General features: G+C 46.7%; 4 protein-coding genes across 6 annotated transcripts in view; 3 read left to right on the plus strand and 1 right to left on the minus strand.

Annotated features, from left to right (window-relative positions):
• The window catches only part of LOC147238995 (stress-associated endoplasmic reticulum protein 1), a 63146-nt gene that overhangs the window by 35550 nt on the left and 3036 nt on the right, over positions 1 to 24560 (plus strand). The window lies entirely within an intron of this gene.
• On the minus strand, positions 1500 to 18558 carry plod3 (procollagen-lysine, 2-oxoglutarate 5-dioxygenase 3). Of its 2 annotated transcripts, XM_086198067.1 has the most exons (19): positions 18306 to 18553; positions 7429 to 7520; positions 7193 to 7329; positions 6564 to 6727; positions 6374 to 6486; positions 6122 to 6185; positions 5944 to 6041; positions 5757 to 5858; positions 5528 to 5659; positions 5334 to 5455; positions 5077 to 5181; positions 4180 to 4305; positions 3958 to 4099; positions 3733 to 3846; positions 3583 to 3654; positions 3399 to 3503; positions 2573 to 2719; positions 2274 to 2399; positions 1500 to 2134 (listed from the first exon to the last, which is right to left on the minus strand). In XM_086198067.1, exons 1-19 carry the CDS (start codon positions 18403 to 18405, stop codon positions 1979 to 1981), a joined length of 2217 nt encoding a protein of 738 aa, XP_086054193.1. In that variant the 5' UTR covers positions 18406 to 18553; the 3' UTR covers positions 1500 to 1978. The 2 variants fall into 2 exon arrangements, with proteins under 2 accessions (XP_086054193.1, XP_086054192.1); XM_086198066.1 differs by having other exon boundaries at positions 3733 to 4099; positions 18306 to 18558.
• Positions 18699 to 21412, plus strand: cyb5d1 (cytochrome b5 domain containing 1). Of its 2 annotated transcripts, none has more exons than XM_086198079.1 (4): positions 18699 to 19730; positions 19921 to 20000; positions 20082 to 20297; positions 21004 to 21412. In XM_086198079.1, the coding sequence occupies exons 1-4, from the start codon at positions 19592 to 19594 to the stop codon at positions 21232 to 21234; spliced, it is 666 nt and encodes a 221-aa protein (XP_086054205.1). In that variant the 5' UTR covers positions 18699 to 19591; the 3' UTR covers positions 21235 to 21412. The 2 variants fall into 2 exon arrangements, with proteins under 2 accessions (XP_086054205.1, XP_086054206.1); XM_086198080.1 differs by having other exon boundaries at positions 18715 to 19730; positions 19924 to 20000.
• asgr1a (asialoglycoprotein receptor 1a) overlaps positions 22864 to 24560 on the plus strand; it is a 3715-nt gene continuing 2018 nt past the window's right edge. The window contains exons 1-4 of the mRNA XM_086198077.1: positions 22864 to 23165; positions 23264 to 23371; positions 23529 to 23618; positions 24273 to 24338. Of these exons, the coding sequence (XP_086054203.1) occupies positions 23108 to 23165; positions 23264 to 23371; positions 23529 to 23618; positions 24273 to 24338 (322 nt within the window). The 5' untranslated portion in view covers positions 22864 to 23107. The remainder of the gene's footprint in view (positions 23166 to 23263; positions 23372 to 23528; positions 23619 to 24272; positions 24339 to 24560) is intronic.

Raw genomic sequence — 24560 nt, forward strand, 5'->3', positions numbered from 1 at the left:
TAATCTGGATATCTACGTGTCCCATTCCCTGAACTGATTTTCACTCACTTCGATAGGAAGGTTCCTGAAAAGGTAGCGTAGACGTGGTAAGATAATCGTCTTGACTGCACTTGTCCTAGAACTGAGACTCAGGACGGGGATCAGGTTCCATCTGTGTAAATCTCTCTTTGTATGTTGAGCAATTGGCACGTACTTTGCCTGGAAAAGCCGTGAGATCTCCCTGGTCAGATGCACCCCTGGATATTAAATTTTCTCGTTGTCCCAGTTTACCTTAGATGTCTTACGTAAGGCTGAGGAGGCCGTACAGTTGAGGGTCATGACCTGAGTTTTGAAGGTATTGATTTTATAGCCGGAGAGTTACCGAAGTCATTCAAAGCAGACATCAATTCACTAAATGAATTCTCTGGGTCGCCCAGGCAGAGCAGCACGTCGTCAGCCAACATTGCTGCCTCATGTTCAGCTCCTGACAGGGTGACGGCCTGGACATTTGGATTTTGCCTTAATGATTGACCTCCTGTTTCTATAAATAGACGCAGCCCTGTCTGCATCCACGATCCAAGACAAAGGCCTCGGACAGATCGCCACCGACCCTGATACGGGCTGAGGGTCTGTCCTATAGCCCCTGAATTATTCCAATAAATTTATGCTGGAATCCAAATTTCCCCAGTGTCTTGTATCAGAATGTTTCTCAGCATCCAAACGCCCTGTAATGGCATCATTTGTTCGTCCGAGGTTATCTGTTGTTCGTCTGTGGAGTGGAACACCGGTCTGATCTCCATGGATGAGGTCTGGCAGCACCTTCTGCTCCTCAAAGCTCAATCAAGTTTTTAATTCTGAAGATTAAAGATTATAGGAATTAACGTTTTCAGCCGTTTATGAAATCTGTGACAACACATAAAACAACAGTCGGATTATTTATTAAAACCCTCAAAATTTATTCACTCAGTCTTGAACAAATAATTTAATGCAGTTTTATACAAAGCCAGACTGGACTCCTCGCATCAACATGCAGGAGGGAACACCCTCGTGGGTCTGTCCTCATAAACACTTAAAGATAAAAGGGAGACGACGACTGAAAACCCTCCCGAACACCAAGAAAACCTCAAAATACGGAAGTAGAAAAAGGCCCCACTACGACTGACAACTTGCTCCTGTGGAGGTTCGCACACTCCAACGAACCTCCTCATGAAAACAATCTTTCATAAACAGTTTTTCTTTGAAAACATTTGTTCTCTTTTTTTGGCATCTTCTGTTTTCTTCATTCTTGCCCAGGTTGAACTCCAGCAAAGACGGCTGGAGTTATCATTTCCATCAGACGCAGTGACACTGCTGGTCACCACGGTAACCCAGCAACACCCAGTCCATGAGCAGGTGATGCATTTTGACTTCTGGTGTGTTTAACCTGGAGGGGGCGCCATGTGGTCAGTTAAAGTCGCACCAGGTGAGCGTCATTCAATTCTACAGTCCAAGGTGGCAGAGACATCGTGTCAGGTAGTGTAAAACACACACACACACACACACACACACACACACACACACACACACACACACACACACAGTGTGTTCTGCTTGCATAGATTCAGATTTAACGAGAAAAGGCAGCGTGGTGATTCAACGTACACAGGAGACTCTTCTTTTGAAAAACCCGGCTACGACTCCTCAAGACCATGACATCTCAAGTTTTTGTTCTTTTGATCGTCTGAAATAACTGGATGAAAATAAATGTGATAAATAAAGTGCCTGAAATGTCTGACACTTGTGTAGGTTGCTATGGAGATGCAGGTGAGAAGCAGGTTCCACCGTCTCTGAGAACGTGCAGGTGTGGAACGTGATCACAGGTATGGTACCTCACCTCAACAGAATTACATCAAACTCTAGAAAAAACGAGACGTCTATTGTGGGAAGTGTAGAGAAAGATGCATTCAAGGTCATCAGGTGTTTTTGTCCATCCACCAATAACACAGCCAGGGGGCAGGGTCTAGGGGTCGACGAAGGACACCATGATGTACCGGGTCCCCCTGGTTGTGGGCAGCCCCTCGTGGTAGTGTGTCAGGCGGCCGGGATGCATAAAGGACCAGCCCTTTCTGGGAGACTCCACCTTACAGTCATAACGCAGGAACCTGCAGCCTCCACCCTGACACACACACACACACACACAAGATCACACAGGTTATTGGAGCAAAGGGTTACCATGGCGATCTCAAGCTGATGTAGTTGACAGGAGATGCTGATCTGTCAGGAGCTAAGCTAGCTAGCAGCTAGTGCTAGTGTACCTCATAGTCATGGTTCTTGTTGTTCAGGGCGATGTTGATGGTGAATGTGGACGAGTCGTGATGCGGCCGTAAAGATGGCTGCTCGTCAGGCCGGTAACGCACCACAAAGTTCATGATGGCCTGAGCCTGAAGAAGAGTGATGAGTGACAGGTTTAGGGAGACGAAAAGAGCTTCCAATGTCATACGATCAATTAGCGGCCACGTTCACTTCAGCGTACCTTGGGGTAACACCTGAGGTCATACCCTGAGGTAGTACCTGGAATATTTGTACCTCAGAATAGTATTGGGAATATGCGTACCTTGGGGTAATATCCAGGATAAAGTTTTTCAGTGACAGGGACAATGTACTCTTTGAGGAACTTGAGCCACTCCTTCTCAAAGCCAACCTGGTTCATGTGGATGTCAACAGTCGGGACATTTTCATAACCACCAGCTAGACGTTCATCCTGCACACACACACACACACACACACACACACACACACACACACACACCAAAGATTCTCAATAGTCCTTGTCACACTGCCACAAAAGCCGTGTTTTTGCCGGGGTGCCTGCTGTGTTCACACCGAGCGACTCCAACCCTCGTCTTTTTGCCGGAGCGAGTTCGATCTGACCAGTCCGCCCACTCTGACAGTTTCAGGGCGTGGTGCCGATGGAGCCTATCCAGCAGGACTTCAATAAACTCAAGGGAGAGATGAGAGTTTCAAGTTCAAGATGTTGGACGACGGCCAACTGGGGAGACACTGAGTCCCGCGAGCTCCTGAGCCTCCGTGCAGAGGAGGTCATTCACCGGAACGTTTCAGGAACGGGGCCAGTCTGGCCAGGAGGATGACGGAACGCGGCTTCCCTCACAACAAGGCGCAGGTTATTCATAAATTGAAGCCTTCGGACACGCCTGGCATAACGTGTGACGTGTTGTCAGGATGGGCCACTAGACTCCGCCCCCGGTGACGGCCCCCTGGGGAGAAACTATGGCTGGTGTTCACTTTATCTGTCTGGCCAAAAAGCCGGATGCTCCGCTACGGCAGTGCAGAGGTCTTTGAGTCTGAGAGCTGCTAATATCTGTACAACATGTCACTGGACTGTTTTTTGCCCCAGCATCCCTCACTGACTGGTGCATTACCTTGTGGGACCCTCCGGACCACTGGCCGTTGTCCTCCATGGTCTCAACCAGGTGGTCACACATCTTGTCAGAGAAGGCAGGAAACCAGTAGACATCCGGACAGGGCTGAGACACATTCAAGGTAAATGTTTGGTTCTCCCAGCAGCAGAAGGACGACTTTCTTCAGACAAATGAATTCATTCACCTGCTCAACAAAGTTCTTCTCGTCCTCGAAGATCTTCGAGTAGTTCTCATGGACGTACTTCTCCTTCCAGTCCTGCAAACAATCACAGACAGCCTTCAGCCTGCGCCTCCACTCATGGTATCACCTTCTCATGAGGTGGTAGTGTCTGACCACAGGGTTGTCGAAGATCTGCCACATGTCTGGGTGAAGTCTGGAAGTGTTGAAGTTGGCCGATGACACCAGACGGCCGAACTCGTCGCGGTTGGACACAAACATGAATACTCCCTGAGGACAGACAGATGTTCTGGCTGAGGTTCTGGTGTTCAGAAACACAAGATGAGGCCAGAAGTTTATCATACAGGTGTAACTGTGAGGAGAGCAGCTTCGCAGACTCACCTGGTCTCTGATTCGCCTGCAGAACACCATGTCCACGTCCATCTCCTCATCCACGTACAGGCTCACCTGGGACAGTTTGGATCGCAGCAGGTTGCCTCTGACCAGGTAGGCCTGGGTGATGTACGGAACATTCCACAGACCACTGCAGACACACCAACATGAATCAGCTGACCAGCATGGCCTGGACAAACAGCTTTGATACGACAGAGGCACGGCACTCACATCCTCTTTCCCTGGACGATTTCAATGTAGTCTTCGGATCTGGCGTAGAACCCTTCAGGACTCAGAGCACCCCAGAAGTTACTCCACAGCTTCCCGTGTTTGGACAGCATGGGCGCGATAACTGACCTGCAAGAAATACGAGACAGGTGGTTACTCAAGAGAGGACGGGGGTCTGGGGCAGGCACACAAACGTCAGGATTCAAGGAACAGAAGGGTTCTAGAGTGTTGTTGTTATGGAGTAGAGTACATAAAAGGGTATAAATGTGTGTTATGTGGGGTGTGGTGAAAACTAGAAGGTACTCGTGTGCCCTTGTGAGGATGTAGGGTATGTGAAAGAGTACTAGTGGGTCCCAGTTAGGGTGTAGGTTACTAATGGCGGCCCGGTGGAGCAGTGGTCCTCACTGTGGCCCCCATCAAGAAGGTTGTGGGTGGAGCCCCGGCTGCAGCACGGGGTCTTTCTGGGTGAGTCTCCATGTTCTCCCTGTTCCTGCTGGGTTCTCTCTGGTACTCCAGCTTCCTCCACAGTCCAAAGACATCAAGAGGGACCAGGTTAATCCAGACTCTAAATTGACCGTAGGCGTGGCTGTGAGAGCCAATGGTTATCTGTCTCCATGAGTTGGCCCTGCCATGGACTGGTGACCTGTCCAGGGGGAAGGCTGCTGGGATAGGCTCCACCCCCACCACCCTCAACAGGAGAAGAGGGGGAAGATGGAGGGAGGGATGGTTGGAAGGATGATGGAGGGATGATAGATGATGGATGGATGGATGGATGGATGATAGATGATGGATGGATGATAGATGATGGATGGATGATAGATGATGGATGGATGATAGATGATGGATGGATGGATACTCATGGGTCCTAGTTCGGGTGTAGGGTATCAGGAGGGTACGTACTTGTTCTCCTCGATCAGGATCCTCAGCGTGTCTGGGTTCGTCAACGCGACATCAGAGTCGATGCTGAAGTAATAATCACATTCTGGATCCTTCTTACATGCCTCACTATTCACACACAGACACACACAGACACCTTGAGCTCATAGCGCTGAACATTGACGGTGCTCAATGGGCAGCAAGTTACCTTTAGAGGTCTGGCCTGAAGGGTTTGGTCAGGTCAGTGCTGTAGTCAAAGGTTCTCTGGATATTCTACTTACATGGCCATGTTCCTGGCCTGGTCCTCCTGCAGGTTCTCCTCTGGTCCAACCAGCAAGGCATCGGGGAACAGAGACTTATGACGCTCCCAGAACCTTTGGATGTGGCGTTCATGGTAGACAACCTGGACCAGAGCCGGCAACAGCATGTCAGAAGGTGTTGCAGTAGATCAGGGTAGTGTGTGTGTGAGACGTACGTTGTTGTGGATGAAGAGGCGTATCCGTTCAATGGGGTAGTTGAGCGTGGTCAGTCGGTCTAGGAACTCATCCATGAAGGGGGTTGCATGTTCGATGAACACAGCAATGTACACCAGTGGCATCTCTTCATCCTTAAAACACACACACACACACACACACACACACAGGTTCAACTTCCAGAAAACAAATAGCTCGGGAGTTCAAGTCCACGCCGGCATCGGTATGTACTGGAACATCGTTGAAGAACAACAGGTCATCGTCGCAGATGCTGCAGCCGTTCTCGTAGGTCCAGGCCGTCGGGACGTAGTTCCCCAGGTAGTTCAGCTGCAGCTGGAGACACAAACCAGTGACTAAGTCTTCTCCTGTAGAACCAAATGTGGCAGCCCAACCGGTAAAACCGCGATGGCTCAGTTACCTTGGTGGGTCCGTTGCCATGGATAACGACTGGGAGTGTGTCATAGGCTACATTCCTCACTCTGACCTTTGCCCTCTCAAACTTTAAGACAACTTCATCTGACGAGAGAGATTCAGACAGGAACACGTTACGCTGGTTCACTTCACAATGTCACCATAGTGAGAACCACGTGACCCACCGATGGCGCCATTGAGGTTCTGGAAGATTCTGGAGCGGTGGTCCAGACTTATATTGAACTTTGTCTGTGGAGACGAATGACAGAACTCAGTCAACCGTTGTGTCTCCAAGGTGAGAGCTTTCTGATGAATCCAGGCTATTGAGCAGCTAGGCTAGCACTTCCCATTCACCACCATTGCCTGTGCTCAGCTAACTAGCATGGGTCTCAGCAGCAGAGGCTCTCTATTAGAGTCATCTGCTTGGGCTCGTGTACCCGCTGTGTCTTGTCCAGGTAGATCTTGGTGTAGAAGAGCTGGTCATCGTCGTTGTCTTTGTACTTCCACTGCTGGACCATGGCACTGATGTCCTGAGCGAAGCCAATAAAACCTGCACACACAAAAACACGTCACCTTTGACCCAAGGAACAAACACAAGACCAATGGGACCCACTGATCCTCTCGCACCTCCTGAGTTGAGGTAGCGTTTCCCAGTATGCACCACGGGGTATTTAGGTGCAAGTCTCTGGTCAGGCCAGCAGAACCCCTCCGCCGAGAACACCACTCTGTGACCCAGACGAGAAAACTTGTGTAGCAGCTCCTCCGGACCCGACGTGAAGATCACGTCGTAACTAGAGAGAGACACATGGAGGCTGCAATTCAAAACAAATACAAATGGCCGCCGCCTGCAGCTGAGCAGTAATTAATCACTTCATTTAAACGCGATGACTATGAAATATAGACGGACAAGTTGTGTGTGTGTGTGTGTGTTTCAACCGCGAGGGGAAATAGTTTCACTCCAGCAAGACAAATCCCTGTAACCTCCTCTGAGCCAAAGTCCAATCAGAAAACAAGGGATTTTGAAGTTGCTGGCGTGCATGAGAGCTTTGTTCAAATTGCCGCGTCATTTTGATTCGTTTAAATGACAGTCAGATCTTAACGCAGTCCCCAGAGATTCTTCACTTCCTGGGTTGTGAGGAGGAAGAATTCCCTCCTATGTAGGTCAGCCGAGTCGGATTTCTCAGGAAACAAAGACAATGTAGAAGAGATGGAACAAAAGAAGGAACACGATGAAGGTTAGATGATGGCAATGTTACCTGTCCACGAACATGATGACCAGGTCGTCCTTGTCCGAGTGTTTCAGAATCTCCTTCTTCAACCATCTGACCTTCTGACCTCCGCCAACCGTCCGGGCCACATCACCGCCCTTCCACTCCTCCCCCAGACCCAGGATCTGCCCATTTCATCATCATCATCATCATCATCATCATCATCATCATCATCATCGTCATGGGCAGCCCCCCTCCCACTTGGGTTTCTACAGGTGTGTTACCTTCACAGTGTAATTGAACTCTCTGGCCGTCCTCATGAACCGCCTGAAGCCATCAGTCTCCTCTGTTGCTGCAGTGATCACCAGCAGGTTTTCTACCCACCCACCCCCGACACACACACACACACACACACACACAAATTAGTCAGTTAAGATGATCAGAGTTGAGACAGGTCTAGTCACACATTCAAGTGTTTGAGTCCTTGTATCAGACCAGAGTTTTAGCCATGACTCATTAGCCTGAATTTGCAGCGAGGACCACTCAGCTGCTCCAATCAGACCTCTGGATGAACGTCTAACAGGTCCGGTTTTTTGGTTCTACTTGTCTGTCATCCACAGAGCCAGACTCAAGCTGAGACGCAGGCTAGTTAGCTTAGCACAATGACTGGTAGTGGGTGGGAAGTGTTAGCGTAGCTCCGTCTCTGCCTGCATTAATATCAGGAGGGTTGTGTGTAACCTTGGTGATGAATACCAGTTTAACATGAGGAGACGTTGTAGTGGTAGAATCAGACACGTAGCCGGAACTACTTTCCTGACTGGGAGCAGTGATTTGACGCAGCACCTCCAAAGCTCCACTGGAACTTGGGTCAACAGAACCAAAGGTTTGTTGAGGACTAGAAGAGCGACTGCTGCTACTGATGATGAGGAGGAGGAGGGTTCCTGCTGGACACACCAGCATCCTGGACCTGAGCTAGCTGATGCTAACACTTCCCACCCACTACCAGCCATTGGGCTAAGCTAACTAGCCTGGACCTGAGCTAGCTGATGCTAACACTTCCACCCACTACCAGCCACTAAGCTAACTAGCATGGGGCTCATTTTGAGTCCCTATTTAAAGGCTGGCATGATCCTTCACTGATTCTCTGAACCTCTCTGTCGACTAAATCTCTTCTGGACTTTGATGTGTGTTTTTTTCACACTTTATACACAGATGATAATGAAGATGAAGAACAAAACTCTATTCACTCTATTTTCTCAGTTGGTCGCCCCTCCTCTAAGCTTCTGAGGAATTTGGTGAGAGAGAAATTCCTTGGGGAGGTTAAAGAGGGTGAGAGGTGAGGAGGAGGAGGAGACGAAGGGCTCCCTCACCACTGCAGGTCCGTTTCCAGCTGAACCAACACAGTCTGAGATGGTTGCCCTCATTTAGACAACAGGACCCTCCGACGTGTCTAGAATGTTCTGACACACGGTCACGTGACTGAGTGTTATATGGCAGGTCATATTGTTATTACATTGCATTTACGATTACATGCCAGAGGCGTTGCTTCATTCTGAGTTAGGATGTACCGGGTTAGTGTGAATGTGGGAGGAGTCAGACTCTCTCAGTGGCAACGTGGAAGAGGTCTTGGCTGAAAAAAAAATTGTGGTCTCAGCTTCCCTTTGGGGACTTTGTCAACTTTTCTAAACCAGGTCTTCTAACCTCTGGTAATCTCCATGGGCTAACCCGCCTCTCAGCAACCCCTCTAATTACTGTATTACTGTTATTACCACCTATTACTGTTATTGCCCCCGTTATTACTCTTATTACTGTTATTAATACTGTTATTATGCTTATTACTGTTATTGTCCCTGTTATTATGCTTATTACTGTTATTGCCCCTGTTATTACTCTTATTACTGTTATTGCCCCTGTTATTACGCTTATTACTGTTATTAACACTGTTATTACGCTTATTACTGTTATTGCCACTGCTATTACGCTTATTACTGTTATTAAACCTGTTATTACTCTTATTACTGTTATTGCCCCTGTTATTATGCTTATTACTGTTATTGCCCCTGTTATTATGCTTATTACTGTTATTGCCTCTGTTATTACGCTTATTACTGTTATTACCACTGTTATTACTCTTACTGCTGTTATTGCCCCTGTTATTATGCTTATTACTGTTATTAACCCTGTTATTACTCTTATTGCTGTTATTGCCCCTGTTATTATGCTCATTACTGTTATTAACCCTGTTATTACTCTTATTACTGTTATTGCCCCTGTTATTACGGTTATTACTGTTATTGCCCCTGTTATTACGCTTATTACTGTTATTGCCCCTGTTATTACGCTTATTACTGTTATTGCCCCTGTTATTACGCTTATTACTGTTATTGCCCCTGTTATTACGCTTATTACTGTTATTGCCCCTGTTATTACGGTTATTACTGTTATTGCCCCTGTTATTACTCTTATTACTGTTATTGCCCCTGTTATTACGCTTATTACTGTTATTGCCCCTGTTATTACGGTTATTACTGTTATTGCCCCTGTTATTACGGTTATTACTGTTATTGCCCCTGTTATTACGGTTATTACTGTTATTGCCCGTTATTACGGTTATTACTGTTATTGCCCCTGTTATTACGGTTATTACTGTTATTGCCCCTGTTATTACTCTTATTACTGTTATTGCCCCTGTTATTACTCTTATTACTGTTATTGCCCTGTTATTACGCTTATTACTGTTATTGCCCCTGTTATTACGCTTATTACTGTTATTGCCCCTGTTATTATGCTTATTACTGTTATTAACACTGTTATTATGCTTATTACTGTTATTGCCCCTGTTATTACTCTTATTACTGTTATTGCCCCTGTTATTACGCTTTTTACTGTTATTGCCCCTGTTATTATGCTTATTACTGTTATTAACACTGTTATTATGCTTATTACTGTTATTGCCCCTGTTATTACGCTTATTACTGTTATTGCCCCTGTTATTACTCTTATTACTGTTATTGCCCCTGTTATTACGCTTATTACTGTTATTGCCCCTGTTATTACTCTTATTACTGTTATTGCCCCTGTTATTACGCTTACTACTGTTATTAACATTGTTATTACTCTTACTACTGTTATTGCCCCTGTTATTACGGTTATTACTGTTATTGCCCCTGTTATTACGGTTATTACTGTTATTGCCCCTGTTAATACTCTTATCACTGTTATTGCCCTGTTATTACGGTTATTACTGTTATTGCCCCTGTTATTACGCTTATTACTGTTATTAACACTGTTATTACGCTCATTACTGTTATTGCCCCTGTTATTACTCTTATTACTGTTATTGCCCGTTATTACGCTTTTTACTGTTATTGCCCCTGTTATTATGCTTATTACTGTTATTGCCTCTGTTATTACGCTTATTACTGTTATTGCCCCTGTTATTATGCTTATTACTGTTATTGCCCCTGTTATTACTCTTATTACTGTTATTGCCCGTTATTACGCTTTTTACTGTTATTGCCCCTGTTATTATGCTTATTACTGTTATTGCCTCTGTTATTACGCTTATTACTGTTATTACCACTGTTATTACTCTTATTGCTGTTATTGTCCCTGTTATTATGCTTATTACTGTTATTGCCCCTGTTATTACTCTTATTACTGTTATTGCCCCTGTTATTACGCTTATTACTGTTATTAAACCTGTTATTACTCTTATTACTGTTATTGCCCCTGTTATTATGCTTATTACTGTTATTGCCCCTGTTATTATGCTTATTACTGTTATTGCCCGTTATTATGCTTATTACTGTTATTGCCTCTGTTATTACGCTTATTACTGTTATTACCACTGTTATTACTCTTATTGCTGTTATTGCCCCTGTTATTATGCTTATTACTGTTATTAACCCTGTTATTACTCTTATTGCTGTTATTGCCCCTGTTATTATGCTTATTACTGTTATTAACCCTGTTATTACGCTTATTACTGTTATTAACCCTGTTATTACTCTTATTACTGTTATTGCCCCTGTTATTATGGTTATTACTGTTATGCCCCTGTTATTACGCTTATTACTGTTATTGCCCCTGTTATTACGCTTATTACTGTTATTGCCCCTGTTATTACTCTTATTACTGTTATTGCCCCTGTTATTACGCTTATTACTGTTATTGCCCGTTATTACGGTTATTACTGTTATTGCCCCTGTTATTACGCTTATTACTGTTATTGCCCCTGTTATTACTCTTATTACTGTTATTGCCCTGTTATTACGCTTATTACTGTTATTGCCCCTGTTATTACGGTTATTACTGTTATTAACACTGTTATTACGCTTATTACTGTTATTGCCACTGCTATTACGCTTTTTACTGTTATTGCCCCTGTTATTACGCTTATTACTGTTATTGCCCCTGTTATTATGCTTATTACTGTTATTAACACTGTTATTATGCTTATTACTGTTATTGCCCCTGTTATTACTCTTATTACTGTTATTGCCCCTGTTATTACGCTTTTTACTGTTATTGCCCCTGTTATTACGCTTATTACTGTTATTAACACTGTTATTATGCTTATTACTGTTATTGCCCCTGTTATTACGCTTATTACTGTTATTGCCCCTGTTATTATGCTTATTACTGTTATTGCCCCTGTTATTATGCTTATTACTGTTATTGCCCCTGTTATTATGCTTATTACTGTTATTAACACTGTTATTATGCTTATTACTGTTATTGCCCCTGTTATTATGCTTATTACTGTTATTGCCCCTGTTATTATGCTTATTACTGTTATTAACACTGTTATTACTCTTATTACTGTTATTGCCCCTGTTATTATGGTTATTACTGTTATTGCCCCTGTTATTACGCTTATTACTGTTATTGCCCCTGTTATTACTCTTATTACTGTTATTGCCCCTGTTATTACGGTTATTACTGTTATTGCCCCTGTTATTACTCTTATTACTGTTATTGCCCTGTTATTACGCTTATTACTGTTATTGCCCCTGTTATTACGGTTATTACTGTTATTAACACTGTTATTACGCTTATTACTGTTATTGCCACTGCTATTACGCTTATTACTGTTATTGCCCCTGTTATTACGCTTATTACTGTTATTGCCCCTGTTATTACGCTTATTACTGTTATTGCCCCTGTTATTATGCTTATTACTGTTATTAACACTGTTATTATGCTTATTACTGTTATTGCCCCTGTTATTACTCTTATTACTGTTATTGCCCCTGCTATTACGGTTATTACTGTTATTGCCCCTGTTATTACGGTTATTACTGTTATTGCCCCTGTTATTATGCTTATTACTGTTATTAACACTGTTATTATGCTTATTACTGTTATTGCCCGTTATTACGCTTATTACTGTTATTGCCCCTGTTATTACGCTTATTACTGTTATTGCCCCTGTTATTACGCTTATTACTGTTATTGCCCCTGTTATTATGCTTATTACTGTTATTGCCCCTGTTATTATGCTTATTACTGTTATTGCCCCTGTTATTATGCTTATTACTGTTATTGCCCCTGTTATTATGCTTATTACTGTTATTGCCCCTGTTATTATGCTTATTACTGTTATTAACACTGTTATTATGCTTATTACTGTTATTGCCCCTGTTATTACGCTTATTACTGTTATTAACACTGTTATTACGCTTATTACTGTTATTAACACTGTTATTACTGTTATTACTCTTACTACTGTTATTGCCCCTGTTATTACGGTTATTACTGTTATTGCCCCTGTTATTACGGTTATTACTGTTATTGCCCCTGTTATTACGGTTATTGCCCCTGTTATTACGGTTATTACTGTTATTGCCCCTGTTATTACGGTTATTACTGTTATTGCCCCTGTTATTACAGTTATTACTGTTATTGCCCCTGTTATTACTCTTATTACTGTTATTGCCCGTTATTACGCTTTTTACTGTTATTGCCCCTGTTATTATGCTTTTTACTGTTATTGCCCCTATTATTATGCTTTTTACTGTTATTAACACTGTTATTATGCTTATTACTGTTATTAACACTGTTATTATGCTTATTACTGTTATTGCCCCTGTTATTACGCTTATTACTGTTATTGCCCCTGTTATTATGCTTATTACTGTTATTGCCCCTGTTATTATGCTTATTACTGTTATTAACACTGTTATTATGCTTATTACTGTTATTGCCCCTGTTATTACTCTTATTACTGTTATTAACACTGTTATTACTCTTATTACTGTTATTAACACTGTTATTACGCTTATTACTGTTATTAACACTGTTATTACGCTTATTACTGTTATTAACACTGTTATTATGCTTATTACTGTTATTAACACTGTTATTACGCTTATTACTGTTATTAACACTGTTATTACGGTTATTACTGTTATTAACACTGTTATTACTCTTATTACTGTTATTAACACTGTTATTACGCTTATTACTGTTATTGCCCCTGTTATTATGCTGATGACTGTTATTAACACTGTTATTACTCTTATTACTGTTATTGCCCCTGTTATTACTCTTATTACTGTTATTAACACTGTTATTATGCTTATTACTGTAATTAACACTGTTATTACGCTTATTACTGTTATTGCCCCTGTTATTATGCTTATTACTGTTATTAACACTGTTATTACGCTTATTACTGTAATTAACACTGTTATTACGCTTATTACTGTAATTATCTCGTTATTACCACTTATTACTGTGACTACCACAGTTATTGTTCTAATAATCAAACATTTCAGCAGCATTTATGAGCCTCATGCTGGTTTCGGAGAAAATCACTAATATTGCGAGTTTTAGCACTGGACTGAAAATAGAACCATCCTGGGTTCACTGGTTCCAGTTGTGTCCCAGTATGACTGTGTCTTGGCAGCCAGCTGATCAAGAAGATCAACAAGGCGGCAGCTCTGGAGCGCCCTCAGCTGGACCCGTGACATCACACCATTATTACACCACCATCACAAATATCAGTGGCTTATCAGCCAAGACCCAACACCCATCCACCACCCATCCATCATCCATCCATCCACCACCCATCCATCCATCCATCCACCACCCATCACCCTCACATCCATCAACCACCACCCTCACATCCATCATCCACCACCTATCCATCCATCCATTCATCCATCCACCACCCATCCATTCATCCACAATCCATTCATCCATCATCCACCCTCACATCCATCCACCACCCTCACATCCATCATCCACCACCCATCCATCCATCCATTCATCCACAATCCATTCATCCATCATCCACCCTCACATCCATCATCCACCACCCACCCATCCATCCATCATCCATCCATCCATCCATCCATCATCCATCACCCATCCATTCATCCATCCACCACTCATCCATCCATCATCCACCCTCACATCCATCATGCACCACCCTCACATCCATCATCCACCACCCATCCATCCATCCATTCATCCATCCACCACCCATCCATCCATCATCCACCCTCACATCCATCATCCACCACCCATCCATCCATCATCCACCACCCATCCATTAACCCTTCCACCACCCATCCATCATCCACCCTCACATCCATCATCCCTCCACCCTCACATCCATCATCCACCATCCATCCATCCATCATCCACCCATCATCCCTCTACCCTCACATCCATCATCCACCACCAATCCATTCATCCACCACCCATCCATCCATCATCCACCCTCACATCCATCATCCCTCCATCATCCACCATCCATCCATCATCCCTCTACCCTCACATCCATCATCCACCACCCATCCATCCATTCATCCATCCATCATCCCTCTACCCTCACATCCATCATCCACCACCCATCCATCCATTCATCCATCCATCATCCCTCTACCCTCACATCCATCATCCACCACCCATCCATTCATCCATCCATCATCCCTCTACCCTCACATCCATCATCCACCACCCATCCATCCATCATCCACCACCCATCCATCCATCATCCACCCTCACATCCATCATCCACAACCCTCACATCCATCATCCACCACCCTCACATCCATCCATCCACCACTCATCCATCCATCATCCACCACCCATCCATTCATCCACCCATCATCCCTCTACCCTCACATCCATCATCCACCACCCATCCATTCATCCACCATCCATTCATCCCTCTACCCTCACATCCATCATCCACCACCCATCCATCCATTCATCCATCCATCCACCACCCATCCATCCATCATCCACCACCCATCCATCCATCCACCACCCTCACATCCATCATCCACCACCCATCCATCCATTCATCCATCCACCACCCATCCATTCATCCACAATCCATTCATCCATCATCCACCCTCACATCCATCATCCACCACCCATCCATCCATCACCCATCCACCACTCATCCATCCATCATCCACCCTCACATCCATCATGCACCACCCTCACATCCATCATCCACCACCCTCACATCCATCATCCACCACCCATCCATCCATCCATTCATCCATCCACCACCCATCCATCCATCATCCACCCTCACATCCATCATCCACCACCCATCCATCCATCATCCACCACCCATCCATTAACCCTTCCACCACCCATCCATCCATCATCCACCCTCACATCCATCATCCACCACCCTCACATCCATCATCCACCACCCATCCATCCACCACCCATCCATTCATCCACAATCCATTCATCCATCATCCACCCTCACATCCATCATCCACCACCCATCCATCCATCCATTCATCCACAATCCATTCATCCATCATCCACCCTCACATCATCATCCACCACCCACCCATCCATCATCCATCCATCCATCCATCATCCATCACCCATCCATTCATCCATCCACCACTCATCCATCCATCATCAACCCTCACATCCATCATGCACCACCCTCACATCCATCATCCACCACCCTCACATCCATCATCCACCACCCTCACATCCATCATCCACCACCCATCCATCCATCCATTCATCCATCCACCACCCATCCATCCATCATCCACCCTCACATCCATCATCCACCACCCATCCATCCATCATCCACCACCCATCCATTAACCCTTCCACCACCCATCCATCCATCATCCACCCTCACATCCATCATCCCTCCACCCTCACATCCATCATCCACCATCCATCCATCCATCATCCACCCATCATCCCTCTACCCTCACATCCATCATCCACCACCCATCCATCCATCATCCACCCTCACATCCATCATCCCTCCATCATCCACCATCCATCCATCCATCCATCCATCATCCCTCTACCCTCACATCCATCATCCACCACCCATCCATCCATTCATCCATCCATCATCCCTCTACCATCACATCCATCATCCACCACCCATCCATTCATCCATCCATCATCCCTCTACCCTCACATCCATCATCCACCACCAATCCATCCATCATCCACCACCCATCCATCCATCATCCACCCTCACATCCATCATCCACAACCCTCACATCCATCATCCACCACCCTCACATCCATCATCCACAATCCATTCATCCATCACCCATCCATTCATCCATCCACCACTCATCCATCCATCATCCCTCTACCCTCACATCCATCATCCACCACCCATCCATTCATCCACCATCCATTCATCCATCCATCATCCCTCCACCCTCACATCCATCATCCACCACCCATCCATTCATCCACCACCCATCCATCTCTGATATCGCTAATCTGTTTAAGGTCTGGGGGGGGCATCAGGAGCATTTAGTGGTTCAGTATTTTGCTCAAGAACACTTGGACACTGTCACTGGGGGAAGTGAGGATTGAACCAGCGACCCTCCTGGTGCTAGAAGAACACTCTACCTCTGAGCTATGCCGCCCCCCCAGCCAAGACCCCTCTCACATTAGTGGTCAGAGTCTGACTCCTCCCACATTCTCAGCACGCCAACCAGGTGCATTCCAACTCAAAATGCAGCAACGCCTCTACCATGTAACTGTAACATTCATGAGCGAGGCTCAGTTCCAGGACTCTTCCAGGCCTGGAGAGCTTCTTTTTCTCTTCAGGTGCTGGTGAGTGTGTGAATGCTGCCTTGGTGGGATGAGGTCAGCTGATCTGCAGCAAGTGAGGACTTTAATCCCCAGGTTCCTCTTCTCTCTCCCTCGTTCTCTCTACCAGAAACAAAATGTCACAAAAATGTGCAACTGCTCCTCATAAGAGGCCAGAAACATGCAGAAGTCCTACGACTTCATCTCCTGTCACAGGTGAAGGGGACGCAGCAGTGGGCGGCTGAGCCTGGCCTCTGAACATCCATGCTCTGCATCTCCTTGGCTGCAGTTCTCCTGACAGGTGGGTTCAGGTTGTCCAGGGTGAGCAGGCGGTGAGTATGCTCCGTGGACACAGATGGCTACTTCCTGTTAGCCCTCTGCTACAGTCAGTCTGACCAGCAGCCGAGCTGAGATCTCATCTTCTGCACTGGCGCTTTCACAAACGGATCTGATTAGAAGCGAGTCCGATGAGATCAGCAGGCTGATCACATCGATACTGGAACCTGGAGTGATCCCGGATCACCCTCCAGCCCCTCTTGCGGTCACCACACGGTGGTCCCCGGACCTCCAACAGTACCGAGGGAATCACCTTCACGGTCTTTACTTCTGATGCAACGTCACGATGACGTTGGACTACTGTTCTTAATCATCTGACCTGATGATAATTACTCTTTGAACACGTTCAAGCGCGAGTCACTTGATTCTACACTGTAAACGTGTTTAAAGTTTGGCCGCGTTCTCGCGTCCTGCCGCGTCTCTAAGCGGAATTCTCACCGCCTCCAAGTCTGGAGAACCGGAGTTCTGTCCCGGTAACGAGTTGCGTCGTTTAACAGTTGGACAGCGGTTCTACCGGTGCTCGGGCTGGAGCAGCGTAGCTCCGGCGGAGAGCAGCGGCTAGCGCTCCTCCGGGTCAGGGCCGGCGCCCCCAGCTCCGCTTCCCCTCGGAGCTGGACGCGTCTCCTGACGCCGCTGACCAGACCTTCATGCGGCGGACGGTGTAACTAGTTTAGGTTAGCTAGGTGAGCCGGAGCCCGACACCTCCAGAGGGTCAGGGTGGTCCGCCTGGACGGGCAAGAGACACTCGGAGCGGCCTTACCTGGGGAGAGCCGCCGCTGTTCTGCCGCCGAGCAGCTGAGGAGGGCGGCGAGAGCCAGTAGGCCGAGCAGGCGAGCGGAGGACATGGCGGCGTTTATCATTCAAGCTGTTTTAGTATTGAAACTTTAAACTCTTTTCCCTCTTCTTCTTCTTCACTCCATCTGCTCGCATCTGACGCTCAGGTTGCTCCAAGCCTCGCGAGATCATCAAACCCAGCGGCCAAACGTCAACACAAGCCAGAACACAACCGGCCCGCCCACTATCGGCATGGCAGCCAATGAGAAGACCACACAGGCTGATTAGCAGGTGTATGGATCAATCATCGCGGCGCGGCGGCTCCAGGCGAGCCAATCGGGGGAGGCCAGATGGAAGGCCGCTGCGGTGATTATTCTGCGGCCTCGAGCGGCAGAAAGTTCATGAAACGCGGAGAAAGTGAATGTTTGCCACGTCACGGAGGAGGGCGGAAGTGGCTAATAACTCATCTCGAGTGTCGGCACTGTTAGGCTGGATTCGGGTTGCGTCCTTGCAGTGAAATGAGATCACATGACGTCCGCGGGAAATCACGCTCTCCTCGTGTCCCTTCATTTAATTTATTGGCGTGAACATCAAAACAGTTTTGATGTGTTGAATAATTGAATGAAAAATACTAACTTTTAAGTAAATACATTCTTTTATTAGCTGGTAAAAATGTTAAAAGACAAATTATCAAAAATTAACAGCCCAAACGGACGTCATCCGGACCAGGATCCAATACCTGTGGACCCTGGTCCTCATAGCTGGGGCCGGGGGTCCCTACGGGTCCACCAAGGGCTTCCAGGGGTCCTCAGCAAACTTTGTTGTTTTTAATGATTTTCCATTCCCTGCATATTTGTAGGAACACAGAGAGAAGGGTTAGGGTTGGAGACTCATGCCGGACGGAGAGGAAGCATGGATATTTGGTGAATGCCCTTCGTATTGAACGTGATTACACCGAGGCCACAAGATACACGTTGATCCCACGGTTAAAGCGTGAGAACCAGGATGTCATGGGCTCAACTACCTCCTCGGAGCCCACTTGACGTGATAAAGGGGGCGGGTTCAGCTACCAGACACCGCACGTCCGCCTTCTTTGTGTCCTCCTGTCTTTTCTTCAGACCCGTGGTTGCCAAACGGTGCAGATCCGTTGAATCGGAGTCCATATTATGACGTCAGCGACACCGCTCCTCGTCGCTGTGTTGCCATGGAGACGTAATAACAACGGGAGCGCGTCGCCCCGAGCGCGTGCAGGTGGGTTTCAGCCGACCGTTGATGGAGATGAAGAAGACACGGGAGCGGCCGCGGTTCTACACTCCCTCCCAGGTGGCGGCTCACAACACCGCCTCCGACCTGTGGGTGTCCTTCCTGGGAAGAGTCTACGACCTGACGCCGCTGATGACGCAGCACGAAGGTGAGAACGACTCTCACACAAGTCGCTTGTGTATGACAACACCTGGCGGGTACTGTTTTTTAGACACAGCACGACCCTGTTGTGAGGGGCGGGGCCGTGAGGTCTTTGACGTCACAAATCGAGAAACAAATCCAAAATGGCGGGTCACGTCCTGCAGATCTCTACAGTAATGGCTGCCGGTGTGTCCCAGCAGGTGACGCCCTCCTGCTGCCCCTCATGGAGTTTGCAGGAAAGGACATCAGCAGCTGGTTCGACCCAGACACCAAAGACGTGAGCGCTCGCCACCCAACCGACCAATCAAAGAGCAAATTTCCCACCTGATTTACCTGTGTGTGTATCATCTGTCCTCAGGTGCTGACCCACATCCATCCATTGACCAACTGTGTGAGCTACTACACCCCCAGGGGGCGCTTTCTGCATGTTCCGCCTGCTGGCCCTCACTCTGATTGGGCCAGCGATGTCATCCCGTGGTGGAAGGACAAACGCTACGAGGTGGGACGGCTGTCCACTAAGACCAGGTGGATACGGGTCATCAACACGCTGACGTCGCAGGAACAGCTGCTGGAGGTGAACATAACACAATTGGGCATAGGCTAAACTATGCTAACTGTTTCTCCCTGCTCCCTGTCTTTATGCTACGCTAGGCTAACTGTTTCTGCCTGCTCCCTGTCTTAGTGCTATGCTAGGCTAACCGTTCCCGCCTGCTCCCTGTCTTTGTGCTATGCTAGGCTAACTGTTCCCGCCTGCTCCCTGTCTTTGTGCTATGCTAGGCTAACTGTTCCCGCCTGCTCCCTGTCTTTGTGCTATGCTAGGCTAACCATTCCCGCCTGCTCCCTGTCTTTGTGCTATGCTAGGCTAACTGATCCCGCCTGCTCCCTGTCTTTGTGCTATGCTAGGCTAACCGTTCCCGCCTGCTCCCTGTCTTAGTGCTATGCTAGGCTAACCGTTCCCGCCTGCTCCCTGTCTTTGTGCTATGCTAGGCTGACCGTTCCTGCCTGCACCCTGTCTTAGTGCTATGCTAGGCTAACTGTTCCCGCCTGCTCCCTGTCTTTGTGCTATGCTAGGCTAACCATTCCCGCCTGCTCCCTGTCTTTGTGCTATGCTAGGCTAACTGATCCCGCCTGCTCCCTGTCTTTGTGCTATGCTAGGCTAACCGTTCCCGCCTGCTCCCTGTCTTAGTGCTATGCTAGGCTAACCGTTCCCGCCTGCTCCCTGTCTTAGTGCTAGGTTAAGGTTCTGTTTTTGAGAGCTGAGTTTATTCCTGGTTGCTCAGGTGTGTTCGGAGGAGACACTAGCTGAGATCCTTCAGCGTTACCTGCGCTATAACTCTCACGCCTGCAGCTACACTTGGAAACACAACGGAGTCAGTCTGGACATGAGCAGGACGCTCAGTGACAACAGTGTCCCAGACGATGACCTCCAGCTCCAGCAGCTGCGCCTGGACCACAATCTTCTTACCCCCGCCCTCCTCCTTTACTTTAACGATGACCTCACTGAAGGCTGACCTCTGACCTCACAGCTGACAAGAGGAGCAGGCAGAGTCTGACTTAAGTTGAAGTGAAAACTTAACTTAAACTCTCAGGAATATTTGTGTTCATGTGGAGTTTCCTTCTGGGTTCTTGTTTTCTTCTGGAACAGCTCGCTGTCCTCATCGAGAGCCAATAAACACGAAACATTTCCAACACTGTTCAGCTGTTTTGATTTAGTGAGAAAGAATTAGCTGCAGGCTTAATTAGCATTAGCATTGAAGACGTCCACCATTCAGTCTAAGTGATGCGACATGCTAATTAGCACTAAAGATATTCAACAGGACTTAAAAACATTCAACAAAATCATTAATTATCATTAAATAAGAAATATTACAACTGGGATTAAAGCTAAAGTTAAGTTTGAAAAGTAGCGTTAGCATGAAATCAGCAGGCCTGGAATGCTCGCTAACATTTGCTGCTCCAAGTGTCACGCTCCCAACACCTCCACCTGTCAAGAGTAGGGCTGCGTTGCTGGAAATGTAGACAGCAAGTAGAATGTGTGTGTGTGCGTGTGTGTGTGTGTGTGGGGGGGGGGTCCTGCATTTATTAAGATGTTTTTAAATAGATCCGGGGACATGACATGTTAGCACTGTCACAGACAGCAGGTTCGGTAGATGCTACCCTCAGTAGCCATGAACGGCAGCTTCTCCATGGTGGTCCATCTCCACACTTCTTGTTTCTGGTGAAACTTGGCTGGGTTCAAGAATGTCAGCTTCACATCCTGGAGGCCTCAGGGTTCCAGAGAAGCCTGATGAGGAGACGGCTGCACGCCGCTGATGCTTGATAGGGAAACAGACTGAGCTCTGCCTCTTCGGTGACGTTGACGAGGTGATTTTTATATGAAACATTTTGAATAAAAACAACACGTCGATGTTCATCATTGAGTAAGGAGACAAACCTGGTTATTTAAAACACACTACGCTGCTGCACATGTAAGTCATTTCTGCTACAGCAAATTATTTTTTATGATTTTTGAAAACTCAAAAAATAAAGAAGTAACCAGATTTCCTCGGGCAGCAGAAAGGGCCTGGTGCCCGCCGGGGCCTGGCGCCCACTGGAACATCTTTCAGGTCATGAAACCTGACATTGCTCCACAACAGTTGATGTCTTGAGGGCGCAACGCGTATCAAAGTTCTAAACAGACCCACCACGTGGAGAAGAGTAACAACTTCAGTTTTCAAAATTGGCCCCCACCACCCAGAGAGGCGCAGTGCCCAGGCTGGGGTACAGGAGGTCCAGCCTGGGGCGGAGCGGATGAAGCTCCTGGGAGGAGTTTGATCAAGAGCCCTGGAAATAAGCACAGACTCAAAGTTCATCCCCAGTCTGCCAAATGTCAAAGTCCCAGTGCGCCTGTCTGCAGGTCTTGACATGTTACACGTGTGTACCAAAGATGCATTTTTATCATTTCTAGGGGGCGTCGGGGCGTTTTTGCTCACCTGTGAGTGACACCTGTCCAGCAGGTCGGATGCTCAGGAAGTGGGCAGCCGGGTGGGCCTCAAGAAGCACCTCATCTGTCCCAGGACGGACGAGGGCCTGCTGATGAGTCTACAGGGAGACTTTGACTTCTTGGCTCTTTATTCTTGCAGCATGACTAAATAAAGATAAATGACTCAGTAAAGAATCTGTCCTCTGAACCAGACCGATGATTGGATCAGTCTGAATAAAACAGAGCAGCGCGTCCATGACCTCACTCACACGTGTGGATCCCAGACAGGTCAGCGTCCTCACAGACACGTGTCCTGTTTTGCAGATCAAAGCTCATCCAGTGGCCAACGACCTCCTGCTCGCCGACATCGGACTGTCAGCCACACTTCATCCTCAAGAAGGTGAAGAAGAGGGATCGCCGCCATGACAACAGAATACCATGACGATACTGGGGAGGACAGCAGTTCCTTCTGGAACAAAGGTACCTGACTGTCCGTCCTGCCCCCTGGACATGTTTGACTATCACTGAGAGGAGACAAGTCCCGTCTGACTCTATCCGTCCCTCTGTCCACCTGCCAGACCCGTCCCCTGTCTACTTCTCAGGTGTCTCCAGGAACAGACGCTGGTTATTTCCTGGTCTGACAGCTGTGATAATCCTGATTCTGATCATCGCATTTGGGGTCAGCAGTGAGTACACACACACACACACACACACACACACACACACACACACACACACACTTCCCGTATATCTGCACTAAACAAGATATTGCACAAACTTGTGTGTGTTTGTGTGTGTGTGTGTGTGTGTGTGTGTGTGTGTGCGTGTACTCACTGCACGCAGACATGAAGACGTCAAACCGCGTGTGGTCGGTGGAGAAGAGTCTCTCCAACCTGACGGACTCCCTGAGCTCCGCCCTGCACCTCTCCAAAGGTAAAAACCACATTTCCACCATGTACAGTATCCAAGACTGAGAGTCCCAAAGTGAGGTCCAGGGACCCCTGGGGGTCCAGGGAGGATCGACAGTTTAATTACATCATGGACTCTTTGGTTTGGTTTTAAAGGAAAATTGAGTGAGCTGTGTATTAAGGTGATTAGGAACAAATAGGACACAAGATTTGTAACCCAAAAATAAATTACTCACATTTAACAACTTTAGCATTACCAATATTGTTGTTGTTGCCAGGGAAACCGTATTTTTCAAAGATTTTAATACTTCATTCCAAGGGAATATTTTTCCAATATTTCCTCCTAATTTTCAGATATTTCTTGTGGCTCTGCTCACCAACTTGTCCTCTCATTTTAAGAAAAATGAAATGTTTATACTGAGTAAAAAGATGAGAAGCAATTTGGCCAAAACAGAAAATAATTCACCAAAAAAGTGTCAGAAAAGACTTATTGCCATTTAGCAGCTAGCATAGCTACATACTAGTAGCTTTGGAAGGGATTTGGTGTCCTCCATGTTCTTTAACCTTCACATATCCTGTTTGTGAAATGATGGACAGCCTATCGTGTGTTCTTCGAACTCAAAGGCGTGATAACTGACCAATCAGAAGAGACGATAATGCGCTCCTTTATGTGTTGCAGATGCAGCTAAAGATGTTCAGCGTTTGAAGTTTGCTGTGGAGAACAACAAGGACCAGCTTCTCTCAGGTGAAGCTGCACGCCGCTTCCTGCCTGATTAACACGCCGCTTCCTGCCTGATTAACACGCCGCTTCCTGCCTGATTAACACGCCGCTTCCTGCCTGATTAACACGCCGCTTCCTGCCTGATTAACACGCCGCTTCCTGCCTGATTAACACGCCGCTTCCTGCCTGATTAACACGCCGCTTCCTGCCTGATTAACACGCCGCTTCCTGCCTGATTAACACGCC

This window comes from Aulostomus chinensis, chromosome 24 (assembly GCF_037954235.1).
Source record: "Aulostomus chinensis isolate RoL2024-O1b breed Wild chromosome 24, RoL_Achi_v1.0, whole genome shotgun sequence".
Classification (NCBI taxonomy): domain Eukaryota; kingdom Metazoa; phylum Chordata; class Actinopteri; order Syngnathiformes; family Aulostomidae; genus Aulostomus; species Aulostomus chinensis.